This window comes from Pteronotus mesoamericanus, unplaced genomic scaffold (assembly GCF_021234165.1).
Source record: "Pteronotus mesoamericanus isolate MK-2021 breed Mesoamerican mustached bat unplaced genomic scaffold, CSHL_Meso_final contig_173, whole genome shotgun sequence".
Classification (NCBI taxonomy): domain Eukaryota; kingdom Metazoa; phylum Chordata; class Mammalia; order Chiroptera; family Mormoopidae; genus Pteronotus; species Pteronotus mesoamericanus.
In genome coordinates, this window is record NW_026555072.1 from 17,595,715 (window position 1) to 17,610,413 (window position 14,699).

Below are 14,699 nucleotides of genomic sequence, written 5' to 3' on the forward strand. Positions count from 1 at the left end.
GTTTGGGTGTCAAAGATGCAGCAAAATGTTGATGAACAAAGCGAGGCCAGGCCTCAGTGTCTGGGACACCATAGAAACTTGGCAAGCCGGAGAGTGTATGTCCTTTGTAAACCAGGGAGTGACTCCTCAGCTTCAACCAGTTGTTGCCTACTGTTGCTAGACCTCTGATTTTTCAGAGGAAAGCTAGATATCCAGATTTTTATGTAATATTTCCCAATTTTAACATGTGGCTCAACTTTTTTTTTTTTTAACACTACCAAAGCAGATGGGTGGACTAGCTTCAGCTCATAGACCATTGGTTTGTAACCTGTGATAAAACCGTTTTAGGAAGTGAGCTAAAATTCTGGCAGAGGTAAACAGTCAGGGCTATAAGAGCACTGTCCATATTTGCTGAGCTTAGAAAAGGTTGTAAAAGGAAAGCACTAGGTGTCAGGGCCATTTTCTAGAGTTTGGAGCTTTGTAGCATCAGAGCAGAGCTCTGGGGGAGCTTCCTCTGTTTAGGAGGAAGAATTCTATTGGGAGAAATCCCAGCAGCTTGCTGCGTCTTGTGGTGCCTGTACCCCTGAATTAGGTGGGGTAGATGTACTACTGGAGGAAGCCTGAGTGATTCCACTGCAAAGCATACCATCTCAGACCCCCAGTCTTCATCCTGCCTTCAGAAATAGGAGTCCCTGTCTATGGCCATTCCACCCTGAATGCACCAGATCTTGTCTGATCTCGGAAGCTAAGCAGGGTCAGGCCTGGTTAGTACCTGATAGGAGAAATAGGAGTTCTTGCAAAGTTAATAGGCAGTAAAGGCTTGACCCTACAGATCTCCTGGGTTTTGTGGCTTTGGAAGTGTGATTTATGCCTTCACTGTTTCTTCTTTCTTGATCTAGGCCTACCGCCTACGGAACTCCACAGTCCACAGCTGTGGCCGTCTGTGCTTTAGTGGGGGTGTTTCAAGCGTGTCCCAGGAATTTGGCCATGTCCTAGCCTAGCCAGTACAGTTAAGATATTGTCTGAGTCCTCTGCCTAGTTTTAAGGTGTCAAATCTTTGGTTATCACTTTAATATTATATAAAAACTAGCATCCCAATATAATTAATGTTCAGAGACAAAATCCATGTGTACTTTGTGTAGTTGTTGCATACATTGATGCACAGTTGACCCTTGAACTGTGGGGGTTTAGGAGTGCTGACCCCCACGCAGCTGAAAATACATACATACATATATATATAAAACTTTTGATTTCCCCCAAAACTGAATTGCAGTTTGTTTTCAGTATCCACAGGGGATTGGTTCCAGGAGCCCCCTGCCCCCCAAATACCAAAATCTGGAGATGCTCGAGTTCCTTATAAAATGGCATAGAACAATCCATTCGGTCATCCCTCTGGATCTGTGGATTCCCAAGCAAGGATAAAAAATGTTGCTTTTAATATGTGGTTGATTGAATTTGCAGATTTGAAAGCTGGAGATATGTATGGCCAACTGTATGTTTATTGAAAAATCTGCATATAAGAGGACTTATGTCATTGAAACCAAGTTCTTGGGTCAGCTGTATACAGACAAGAATAGATTGTATGTTTTGATCTGTATCACATCCAAATCTATAAGCTACTATGTGACAATGCTTCATTTTAGTTGTATTCTATGGGATTAAATACAAAAATACAGTGTAGTATGTTATAAGATTTTTAATTTACTTTTAGAGAGGGGGAAGGGAGGGAGGAGGGAGAGAAACATTGATCAGTTGCCTCTTGCACACCTCCACCTGGGTACCTGGCCTACAACCCAGGCCTGTGCCCCGACTAGGAATCAAACCAGTGACCTTTCCCATTTGCGGGACGATACCCAACCCACTGAGCCACACCAGTCAGGACTAACAATGTTTTTTAAGGAAACTGCCTCATCTTATTGACTGGAATGTTTTCTATCCTGTTGCCTTAACCTCCCAGTGAGCAGAAAGGAAATTGCTTTTTTTTAAAAAAGAAGTATTTTAACATTTTATAATCATCAAGAAATTATTGAGTTTGGTAGTGTTACATAAACGTCGGTTAGTGCTTGTGTGAGTTAATATTTGTACAGGGCAGAGTGCTAACCACCATTAATATTACATCCATGCCCTGGCTGGTGTGGCTCTACCTAACTGAAAGGTTGCAGGTTTGGTCCCCCAGTGCAGATGCATATGGAGGGCAACTGATCGATGCTTCTCTCTTGCACTGATGTTTCTCTGTTTCTCTCTCTAAAATGCAATGAAAGAAAAATGTCCTCATGTGAGTATTAAAAAAAAAAAATTACATATTTCCGTAAGGAGAAGACATTTTAAAATCAGTTTGGATTCCTACTCTTAGTGAAAAGCAGATCTGCTATTAATCGTCTTGGACTTAAAAAGATGGTAGCCATCTTTAAGGGTATGTAAGTTGTGGGCTTCTTAATTTTAAAGATACCTTTAAATGTTTTATTTGTAACAATTTTTTTAAAAGGCAGTTTTTCCCTTTAGCTCTGCTTCTCATATGTCCTAAAACAGCTATTTGTACAAGGATTCATTCCTTTCTTCTCAGTCCTTCCTCTCCCACATACCTGTAACCCCCTACCTGGATGATAAACTGTTGAGAGTTTGCTGCCTTTTTTTTTTCACCAACCAAAGAAGAGCACACACCATCATCACTATACTGGGAACATCCTTGATACCTGTCAGTGACACAGTAGAAAGAACAGACTTTGGAAAAGGCGGGCTTGAATTTCAGTCATGATTCCGCTATGTGCCCTTTCTCAGAGTTTGTTTTCCTATTTGTAAAAAGGAGATAATCATAACTACCTTTCAGGACGTAGGTGTTCAGTAAAGGGTAGCTGATATCAACCATGATAAAAATTAACGGTAACTTTGGCCTAGGTAGCACCAGAGGTTCTGAAGGCTGACAAAACTAGCTGAGAGCCAGTAGTAGCTCCTAAGAGTTGTCAGGTATGCAGAACCCAAGCTCTTGACACCTGAAGCTTTTATTTTTATTGACCTTTCTTACCTTTTCTTCTTTCTCATAAAAACACATCTGCATTGCTCTTTTATTTTAAAGACAGAATTAGGATTGAGAAATAAATTAACGTGTTCTTTGAATCCACTAGGAAAGCTTAAGTTAAGCCTGTGGGTGCTTCAGAAGCTCTTTATTGATGATGATTAAATAGCTACCAAGTGTTCTGAATGTGGTTAGCTCCTGAAATATAAAAGAATTATTTCCTGCGAGAAAAGCTGTTATCATTTCTGTAAATACAAGCAGATTCAGTTACCTAAGGTCATACCTATCATCAAATTCAGTGAATTTTACTTTCTCATTTTATTTAACCGATATTTCTAAAGCATCTACTTTGTGTTAGGCCCTTTGCCTAGTTAATTGTGTGCCCTCAAAGAAGATACTGAATTAGGAAATCTAAGAGCTGTAGGTCTTCCTGTCATGTAAATGAAAATCCTAAAGCCTTAGAGCTATGCTGTCCAGTAAGGTAGCCACAACAAACTACAGGTGGCTATTGAGCACCTGAAATGTAACCAGTTTGAATTGAGATGTGCTGTAAGTATGAAATATACACTGGATTTCAAGGACTTAGTTTGAAAAATAATATGTAAACTAGCTTATCAGTGATTTTTGTATTGATTACATGTTAAAACAATATTTTTAAAAGATTTAATTTATTTATTTGTAGAGAAAGGGGAAGGAAGGGAGAAGGAAAAGGAGAAGCATGGATTGGTTGCCTATCATACATGCCCCAACCGGGCATAGAACTGGTGACCTTTCGGTTTGCAGGAAAATGCCCAACCGACTGAGCCACACTGGTTAGGGCAGAACAATATTTTTATATATTGGGATTAATAAATACATAAAACAGGGAAATTAATTTTAACTTTTTTAATGTGGCTACTAGAACATTTGAAATGACGCCCATTATATTTTTATTGGACAGTACTGCCTTAGAGTTTCAGTGACTTGCCAAGGTAGGACTCCTGTGACTACTGTGAATTACAGATTGCCTTAAATGCTAAGAACTTTAATTTGAAATTATTTCAAAACCTAAATTGTTAATCTGGTAGAATCTTTGGTTTTGGGATGTTTTAAAGGGGCAAACTGGAAAAATATACCCATTGATTCAGTAGCCTAACCCTATTTTTCTTTTCTCCTAAGCATTCACAAACTGTTCTACATAGATGATCCCTGATCCCCAATATTTTATTGGGGTGGGTGTGCAGGAGGTAGGGGGCAAGGTTCATGGAAAGAGTCCTCTATATACTTTTCTATCTTACTAGCTAGATTGGGTTTGTATAGTAAAATCGATGTTTGTCACTTAACAAACATTTGAGCAGGTACAAGGTAAGGCTCTGGAAATGTACTGGTGAACAAGGCATGGCCCCTGAACAGAACTACCAAGCTTTCTATTTGCTTTTTGTTTTGACTTTTAATTTGGAAATAATTCCAAACTTATGAAAATTGCAAGAATAAAAGTAGTAGAAAAGGACACTGTATACCCTTTATCCAGATTCACCTGTTTTTAACATTTTTTTTTTGTTTGCTTTATAGCTTGCAGCCTCTCTCTATGGGCATGTGTGTGCATGCATGTTTGTATATACATGCATATATGTATTTTTTTCCTGAATCCTTTGAGAGTAAGCTGCATATGTCATGCCCTTTACCACTAAATGCTTCACTGCCTAGTTCCTAAAAAATAGGGACATTCTCATATATAAAACTTAGTAAGTCCAATAAATGTAGCATTAATAGAATACTTTTTCTTCATTTAGTATATAGGATTCCGTCTAGGATCAGTTATTCAACTTAGTTTTCATGGCTCTATCTTCTTTGATGTGTGATATTTTTCTCACCGTAGTGTTTTTATGACCGGTAATTTTAAGATGACATTCTCAACCCTCATGCCCCCTGCTTTTTTTTTTTTTAATAGAACATTCTCATTTGAGGTTTGTTTGTTTCCTCATGAGTAGTTTCAGGTTATACATTCATGACTGGAATACTATAAAGTGATATGTTCTTTTCAGGATATCACCTTGGAGGTGTACACTGTCCATTTGTCCTTCATTAGTGAGGTTAATTTGTACACTCAGTCACGATGTTGCTTAATTTATCCACTTAGAGTTAAATTACGCCCCCCCCCCCCAGCCCTTGCAACTAATAGGCAGTTTGTGGGGTAGATATTTTAAGAACATTTATACATCCTACTTGTCATTCAGATTTCCCTCTAGTTTAGCATCCATTGATGATTCTTGCTTGAAGCAGTGAATATACTGTGGTGGCTACAAAATGATGCTTTTTCCAGCTCCAACATTCCGTGCATATTTATGAGTTGGATTCAACTGTAAGCAAAGGTCCTCCCTTCTCCGTGCTCAAATTGTCACAGATTTGGTCAGGGGAAGCCTCTTCAAGCTGACTAACAGGTCCTATGACCAATTTCCATCCTTTTTTGAGTGTTTCTTTATGCTCTGGCATAACTGCACATTTTAAGTGGAGCTAGTTTTATATGAGACCTTCAGGTACACAGGTGGCTTCAATATAGTGTTTGGTTCTCCCATGAGGGTAAGCACAGCCTGCTCTGGTAACATAAGCATAGTGGAAGGTCCTTTAGTCCAGTGTTGGAAGAGAGGCAAGGCAGCAGGACTAAGGGGCAGGGTGGGTCAGTGGGAGGTGCCACCAATGTTAACATGTAGGGATCAGTGTGGCTTAGAGAAGCAGAGGAGAGAGAGGAAGATAGAAAAGTGTTTCAGGCAGGTAGATGATCAGGGGCTAATGCCCTGAGAAAAGGTGACACAGGACATTGGTGCAAAGAATCCCACATGGCTGTTTGGTTTGGATACAGAGAATGTAGGGGATATGATCAGATTTGCATCTTAAAAAACATTCTCTGGCTGTGATGTGGGGGAAGGGAAGACCAGAGGTAGGGAGACCAGCCAGAAGCCAATGAGTTTCAGACATGCCCTGAATAATAGTAACTAATGTTTCTGGACTTATGACTGCTTTCCATTTAAATCCTATTGTTATTTCCATTTTACAGATGAAGCTTCAAAGGCTTAAGGATTAAATATCTTTCCTAGAGACTAATAAATAGCAGAACCAGGATGTAAACCATGACCCACTTGATTTCACACACTGTTTAGTTTGTTGTGCAAGAACAGGAAGTCAAGGATCACACCCTAATTTCTAATGTTGGTAACTGACTGGTAACATTCATGGAGAGAACAGAGAGCCTTTGGGGAAGGGTTATGGTAAGGAGTTCCTTTTTAGACATATTGATGGGTGTCTTTGGGCATATCTTTATGATGATGCTGTGTTTTAGGCAGTTGGCTCTATGTGTCTGGACTCTTGGAGGGAATATGCTTAAGATACCAATTTGGGAATTATCAGCCTTTAAATGTTTTTGGAACTTCAGTAGTGAGTGTCATCACTGGGCAAAACTTGGTAGAATGAGAAGAGGGTTAGAAAACAAGGGAAACATTAATATGACGATGGGTGGGAAGAAACAAGGCTAGTATGGTGTCACAGAGGCTGCGTGTCAGATCCTTCAGAGGCCAAGGGGCCTAGGGACCAAAAGATAAGTCATCTAGATTTAGCAGCAGAGAGATGATGGAGAGAGTATTTCAGTGGAACAGTGAGGTGCACCACATCAGAATAGAATAGTGCTCTACAGGGATCAGAATAGTACAAGGGGGCCAGAAGGCCACTGTACACACCGGAAGTTACCTGTACTCTTCACCCACATTTTACTTTTTCCTCATGTTAGTTAGACATCTTCCGTGTTGATGGTTGAAAGTCATTAAAGAAGCTCATAATACTTTTTTACCTATGGTTAGACAGTCTTGTACATAAGGGCTTTGTGGCCATCTTGTAAGATGCAAAGAGTACATAACTCTTGATAGTCTTGGCTTGGAAAGAAGAGAGACAGCTAGATGCCCAGTATAAGTCAGCAGATTGCATGCAAAATGAAATTCAGTGCCTATAATGAAAGTCAAATTAGAGATTCCATATTTTTTGGTTACCTACTTAATTATAAACCAGCAGAAGTAAATAAGTATTTTCCTTAAATACTTTTTAGTTTTAAAATAGTCCCTGTATTTCTCTACATTGCTTTAAGTAATGGTATCATGTGAAGTTCTGAGGCCTGTTTGCAAGAATAGAAAATTTGTTGTGGGGTGGCTCTCCCTTATGTGTGTGGTTTACACATGTATTTTATAATTATAATTTCCATGAATCCTATGAAGATGTGGGTGATTACTTCTCTTCCCCCGCCCCCAAGATTTTATTTCTTCATTTTGAGAGGGAGAAAAACACTGATGTGAGAGGGAAACATTGATCAGCTGACTCTTGTATGCGCTCAACCTGGGGACCAAACTCACAACCCAGGCATGTGCCCTGATAGCAAATTGAACCAGCAACCTTTCCCTTTGCAGGACAATGCCCAGCCCGCTGAGCCACACTGGTCAGGGCTACTTCCCATTCTTAAAAATACTTGACTATCTGGCAAGTGAGCACAGCAAAAATACTCTGAGATTGTATGGTATGCACTGTATGTCTTTCTCCCCTTTTAAAAATGGAAAATGAGGATTAAAAAGTGGATTGGTTACTTGACCCTTGATGCTGCAGTTGATTTATGATTTCATTATACTGCATTAGTTGCCTTACTTACATGGGTGCTAAATTCAACTAGTGCGCCAGTAAGATTGGGAGGCAGTCCTTTACTCACACGATGCTCCACATCCTGCCATTTTAGCACTTGTGCCAGTAGCATTACACTAGGTGAAAGCTTAGCAGGGCAGGTCTGGCTAACAAAGGGCCACCAGCCTTTTTGAAAAAGGATTCCACATTTCCAGTTTTGTTTGCCCAGGTGTTTAATGTAGACACTGGGTTTTCTTCACTCAGACTTCAAATTTCAAACTTTTTGGCTTCAAAATACAGGGAGAATGTAAGGCACACAAGACAAGTGTGCTTTGTGGTGATATTATCAAGTCCTTGTTTCCTTCTTTTATTATTTCAGATACCAAAATAATTACTCTGCTTTAGAGAAGCGATGTGATAGTCCCTGGGAAAACATGAGTGATTATGTATAAGTAGGCTTTCTCAAGGCTAGAAAAATATGGTTGACAAACAGTAACACTCTGTACTTTTAATCTAGCTGCTGCTTTTTTTGTTTTGTTTGAACACCTAAATGAAACTGAAGGCGGGGGGTGCTTTTTTGGTTTGTTTTTAAACCAGTGAGGGCTATATTACATCAGAAAAGTCTTTGACTAAGTTGAATTTGTCCATTTTCCAACATTGGAATTGGGTATACTTATGTAGGTCTCCATTTGAATGTATTAATAGTTTGTATTTGAATAATGTGAACTATATAATTAAATGTAACCATACCTTAATTTCTTTTAATAGAAAATGACTGCGATGTTGGAAGAACATTACTATTGGAAGGCTGGTTAGCATCCATTTCCTAAGAGAAACTTGACCACCATTTGCTCTGGCATGGCGCATAGCAGTCCTCAGCTTGATATGCAGGTTCTTCTTGACCTCCGACAACGTTTCCCTGAGATTCCAGAGGGTGTGGTGTCTCAATGCATGTTACAGGTAGATTGATTACCCACCAATGATAGTGATATTAAGCTAATTTTACCTTTTTAGCGCTGGCTTTGTGTTGTGGCAAGTAGAAACTTGGTTACATTTTCGCGTGTAGGGGTTGGGGGTAACTTTTAGAGCAGAATTTCTAAACTTTGATGCTATCAGTGTTTTAGGCTGGATAATCTTTGTTGTGGCGGTCTGCCTTGTGCATTGCAGAATGTTTAGCAGCATCCCTGACTTCCACCCACTAGATACCAACAGGATCCCCACACTTGTTGACAGCCAAAAATGTCTTGTTGACATGGGCAAATGTCTGATGGAAGGCAAAATCCCCCGCATTGAGAAACACTGATTTAGAGAAAAAAGGACATGTAGCAAAAAAGGAAAAAAAGATCCTCACATTTCATTTCTTAAATCGCTTGGGCTGGCACTAGTCCCCAAACCTGTAGAATTGAATTTTGAATCTCAAATTTATAACTACAATATATTTTTTAGCCTGTTTTTAGAAGTTTGTACAGTTTACTCCCTTTCTTACTGTTTTTGTAGTTTGTAAATGCTTACTAATGTATTCAGTTTTAAATGTAAGGCCACTTTCACTTAATCGCATTACTTTTGCCTTCTGTTGAAATAAAGATATTTCGTCTCTGATAGACCATGTCTTCCCACTCAAGAGGCAACAGACAGTCCTAACACTGCCCCTGTTGACTTTTATATCACTCATCACAGGATCTCAGTTTTGGGTTATAGTCTTTCCCTTTTTGGTGGATATTTGGGAGCAGCACTTCTGTCTTGCCCACTGGACTCCCTCCAACAATCAGTTCAGACTCTATCTCCCTGCAGCATGAGTGGCTCAGGATATAACCTAGGCCTGTATTCAGTTGAGGTTAAGTACAAATAGAGACTCACAGAACAGTGGTGGTGACAGAGGAGCTCCCTTTGTTTGCAAGCCCTTCTACTAGGCCTAGACCTTTAGGCTTATGATTTTAGTGTTATAGCTTGTCTTTGGGGTATTGTTTTACTGTTTGTAACACACATTCCCAGTTGGAATCTCTGCTCTTTACTTGAGCTTCTCATTTTGGTCTCTGATAGAGACTCGCTGGAGTGAAACCAAGTGAGGCTCTGGTTTAAAGCACTTCCTAGCAGTCTCCTAGGGCCCCGCCTAGTTCTGATTTTTTTATTTAGCCTGTTAACTACCTGTGTTTTTTCATGGCTTAGTGTCTTCATCTCACTAAACTGAAAGAATGGAACTATAAATTCAACTCAGTGAACATTTAGTGATAATTTACACTGTCCTTAGTAGTATTTTACTTTTTTTTGTTCCTTCAGGATTACTACAGTTAATTCTTATGGAACTTACCACCTACTGGGTCTGGAAAGTTTCTCTGTTTGCATTAAAGTAAGACTTAGTAGTTCGCATTTAATACATAATCCTTACAGCCTCTCTGGGCTGTAGTCCCTCAATTTAGGATCACTTTTTGAGAGTATGATGCTTTCTTTGTATTGTTTCTTTCAAGAGTGTTCATATGTCTTCATAAAAATTCTGACCTCTTTAACTAAACAATTCTGATTTTTTTTATTTCTCATGTTTACTGTTTTACAATTTTTTTCAGACATTTAATAGGTCAAATGTGACATTTGACTCTATTCTGGTGATATTCTTTTTAAAATACTTCTATAAACATAATACTTAAATATCTTTTATTTGTGGTTTCAATTTTTTTCCATAGGAAAATTTACTGCACTGTAGACATGCATTTGAAATAGGCTGACAAACCCAACTTTGTATCGTTTTGAATTTGGATCCTTTGTGCAACAATACTAACGAGGCTACCTAATTCAATGTAAAAACTGCTTTAGGTTTCAAATAAGTCTAGTTTGTGTTCTCCCATTAATCCATTGGTTTATAAAAACTTTAAGGAGATAGTTTTAATTTCACTTATGTTTTTCCTTCAACTATGTCAGTAACATTTTCTAGTTGGCAATCCATTTGAATCCTTTGGGTCCAGATTTACTTAATACTAGCTCTTCTCTCTTGATCAGCATAATTTCCAAGAAGAGTAAGAGAAAACCCAGACTTTAAGAGTTCTGATTATTTTCTTCTTGTTTTTCTATGGTTCAGCATTTCAATTTGAGTATCAAAAGCTTTACCTAAGAAAAAGGATAAAAGTTATCTATGCAGTTTTGATATTGCCAAATCTTTAAATTTCTAAGAATTCATTTTGCAAAGATTTTTTCCTTGACCAAATGACCACATCTTCTTTACTGTACTTTTGGCCCAACATCCTCTCCCTTGAAATTTCTGTGTTTAGGGGAAAGAGCACTGGAAGTCAGGAGACCAAAACTAGACCTGGCCCTCCAGTTAACTAGTTAAGTGCTGCTTGTTGTCAAGCCACGCAACTTCCCAGGCATCCCTTTCCTTATCTGTGAGTTGTCCCGGCTCTAAAATTGCAGCAGTGTCTTAGGTTTAACCTTATTTGGTTCTTGACAGAGGTATAGTGTTTCCTTTCATTTTTATATAAAATATACTTTTCCTTAATATAAATACAGGGTAATAGGTATGTATGTTCTTATTTGTATGTATATTTATAAACTACAGAGTAGGTGATGATAATTGATGAGTGTTAATAGATTATTTCAAAGGCAATGAATAATAGTGTTTTGGGCTAATAGTTCCAAATTTTGTATTAATGGAAAATTACCTTATTTTTAAAGTTTAAAAAAGAGGGAACCTATTAATAGTTTCATTATCGTTGATTGGAACAATCTAACATGTTTGTTTGCTATTAGCATCTTTGTGCATGTTTGTATAAGTCAAAAATTTCAAATCCTTAAATTATTTTGTTAATGTACCAAGCCACGTTTCATTGGGTAAAAACCCGAGACTGTAGGAATGTAAAGAATTTCATTGAGTCAGTAAGACCTGGTTTCATGGTAAAATACCATAACTTTGGTAGAGTCATGGAACCATAGTTCAAAAAGTGGACTTTTTTTTTTAACTTACTTTTTTGTTTAGCCTAACCTTTTATAATGATACAGGTAGTTGAAGCTGTATAGGGATAATATTGGTTAAAAGAAAAGTGAAAGCTGCTTTAGAATTTTTATTTTTTGACTCTAGGAATTTCATTAGAATTTTTTCCTCCTTTCGCAGTTTCAGTGACTTTAGAAAACTAAAGCATGATTATTTCCATGTTTATCAGTTTAAATATTAATGATGGCTATTACTTATACTTGTATATTGCAGCAATTATGGTGAATCCAAGATTAGCCCAACATTTTAATTTGTTGAGATGCAGCAAGTATAAAATGAGTCCTGGATTTGGAGTCAGAAAAGTTGGGCTTGAGTCACAATGTTCATTAGTAGGTACTTTATACTTCTGTAGCAGTAGCAGTAGCGGTAGTACTAGTTATGTGAGCTAAAAATGCCTGTAAAATAATATGAATTGTTTGAGATCTCCTTTTCAGAATACATGACCATGAAGTTTTTTGTGCTTAAAATATTGTTCTCTGCTTATTCTATGACAGCCATATTTGCATAACTCTTGTCAAAGCTTGACTTCTACTATTAGGATTTATGAATCTTGCCAATGTTACTTTTACTTTTTCTTCCCTAGAATAACAACAATCTTGAAGCCTGTTGCCGAGCCCTTTCCCAGGAGAGTAGCAAGTACTTATATATGGAATACCATAGTCCAGATGACAACAGGATGAATAGAAACCGCCTTTTGCATATTAACTTGGGTATCCATTCTCCTAGTAGCTACCACCCAGGAGATGGAGCCCAGCTTAATGGTGGTCGAACACTGGTACATAGCTCAAGTGATGGACATATTGATCCACAGCACGCAGCAGGCAAACAGCTGATATGTTTAGTTCAGGAACCACACTCGGCTCCTGCTCTTGTGGCTGCTACTCCCAACTACAATCCATTTTTTATGAATGAACAGAACAGAAGTGCAGCTACTCCTTCACAGCCACCTCAGCAGCCACCTTCCATGCAAACAGGAATGAATCCATCTGCTATGCAAGGGCCTTCACCACCGCCGCCACCTCCTTCATACATGCACATACCTCGGTATAGTACAAATCCAATTACTGTTACAGTATCCCAAAACCTCCCTTCTGGACAGACTGTACCAAGAGCTTTACAAATTCTTCCTCAAATTCCAAGCAATCTCTATGGGTCTCCTGGTTCTATTTATATTAGACAGACATCTCAGAGTTCATCAGGAAGACAGACTCCTCAGAGTACACCGTGGCAGTCTTCACCACAGGGCCCAGTGTCTCATTATAGCCAACGTCCTTTACCTGTTTATCCCCATCAGCAGAACTATCAGCCTTCTCAGTATTCTCCCAAACAACAACAGATCCCTCAGCCTTACCATTCGCCACCTCCTTCTCAGTGTCCTTCACCCTTCAGCTCTCCACAGCATCAAGTGCAGCCTCCCCAGTTGGGCCATGTCTTCATGCCGCCTAGTCCTTCAACTACTCCACCCCATCTATACCAACAAGGACCTCCAAGCTATCACAAACAGGGGAACCATTCAGTAGCTTATCTCCCATACACAACATCTAGCTTACCCAAAGGATCCATGAAGAAGATAGAAATTACAGTTGAGCCCTCTCAGAGGAGTCCTTCACCTATCAGTAACCAGCCGTCTCCACGGAATCAGCACTCACTGTACACAGCCACCACTCCACCTTCAAGTTCTCCTTCAAGAGGAATAGCCAGTCAACCAAAACCTCCATTTAGTGTTAATCCTGTGTACATTACATATACACAGCCAACTGGACCTTCATGTGCTCCGTCACCATCTCCTCGGGTGATACCAAACCCAACTACAGTTTTCAAAATTACCGTAGGCCGAGCAACGACCGAAAATCTTTTAAATTTAGTGGACCAAGAAGAACATTCTGCAGCCCCAGAACCTATTCAGCCCATTTCAGTGATACCAGGCTCTGGAGGAGAAAAGGGAAGCCATAAATATCACAGGAGTTCTAGTTCTGGATCGGATGATTATGCGTATACACAAGGTAATTAAAGATCTTTTATGAAATTTAATCTTCGTGGTGGGATGGCAATTTCCTATACAAAATGAAATATATATTAGCTATTTAGTTTCAATTAAATGTATAGTAGTAGTAGTTATTAAATATTGGCAAATGCTATTAAGAATAGGGTTAGAGCTTGAAAGTCTCCTAGAGTTTCTTTTAAAATAGGAAAATGTAGGCATGTAATAGTGACCTAATAAGACATTTTTTAGGAAGAACAGTCATTGGGAGAAAAATACAGATAAATGAAATTGATACTATCAGAAATACAAACTACAGAGTGAGGAAAAAGATGCATCATGGGTAGTCTGAAGTTCACCAAGGTAAAAGTATTTGATTCTTGTCTCAAAGAGGGTGGCTCGAAGGATACAATGATATTTATAAGTAATGCATATTTATAAGAAGTTGGGTTGGTAATGAAGAACATTGTTAGATTCGTTAAAAATAGATCTAACTAAATATAAAGGAGAATAGAGATTGTTTCAAGACATGAGAGTTTAGTGTTCTTTTAGTATATAAGAAGGAAAGTAATCGATTGTAATTCAGTATGCCTGGTATTGAGCCTGTTTAAAAAAGGCATAGTCAAGGAGAGTGTTAGGGAAACTAAGAATGGCACAACAAGAGGAACGTATAGATGATGTCATTTTGGCAGCAGTTACAAGCTAAGTTAAAACAGATAGGGAGGCAGAAGGGCATTAGAGAGACATGAAAGTAAATACCAATGCAAGTTGAATGACAGGGTTTCTTACACGTATTTTATACGTTAGCAATGCATATAGAAATTTCCTGGTCACTTGCTCAATGTTATTCTCTGCAATGACTTTATCTGTAATGCTATAGCCTTGCTGTTACATCAGCGAGCAAGGATGGAGAGGTTAGCAAAGCAATTGAAACTTGAGAAAGAGGAGCTAGAGCGATTGAAGGCTGAAGTTAACAGTATGGAGCATGACCTGATGCAGAGACGGCTCAGAAGGGTCAGCTGCACCACTCCAATTCCAACGGTAAGTGATCTACTGGGATGTATTGGATAGGAAGGTGGGGGTGTTCTGTTTCTGGCAGTGCTTTTGTTTTTAAA

The 14,699-nt window shown here is 38.7% G+C and overlaps 1 protein-coding gene across 3 annotated transcripts in view; it reads left to right on the forward strand.

Annotated features, from left to right (window-relative positions):
- The window catches only part of TAB3 (TGF-beta activated kinase 1 (MAP3K7) binding protein 3), a 58,036-nt gene that overhangs the window by 20,560 nt on the left and 22,777 nt on the right, over positions 1-14,699 (forward strand). For all 3 annotated transcript variants that reach the window (XM_054566580.1, XM_054566579.1, XM_054566581.1), the window contains 3 exons: positions 8,393-8,584; positions 12,187-13,606; positions 14,465-14,625. In XM_054566580.1, the coding sequence (XP_054422555.1) occupies positions 8,483-8,584; positions 12,187-13,606; positions 14,465-14,625 (1,683 nt within the window). In that variant the 5' untranslated portion in view covers positions 8,393-8,482. The remainder of the gene's footprint in view (positions 1-8,392; positions 8,585-12,186; positions 13,607-14,464; positions 14,626-14,699) is intronic.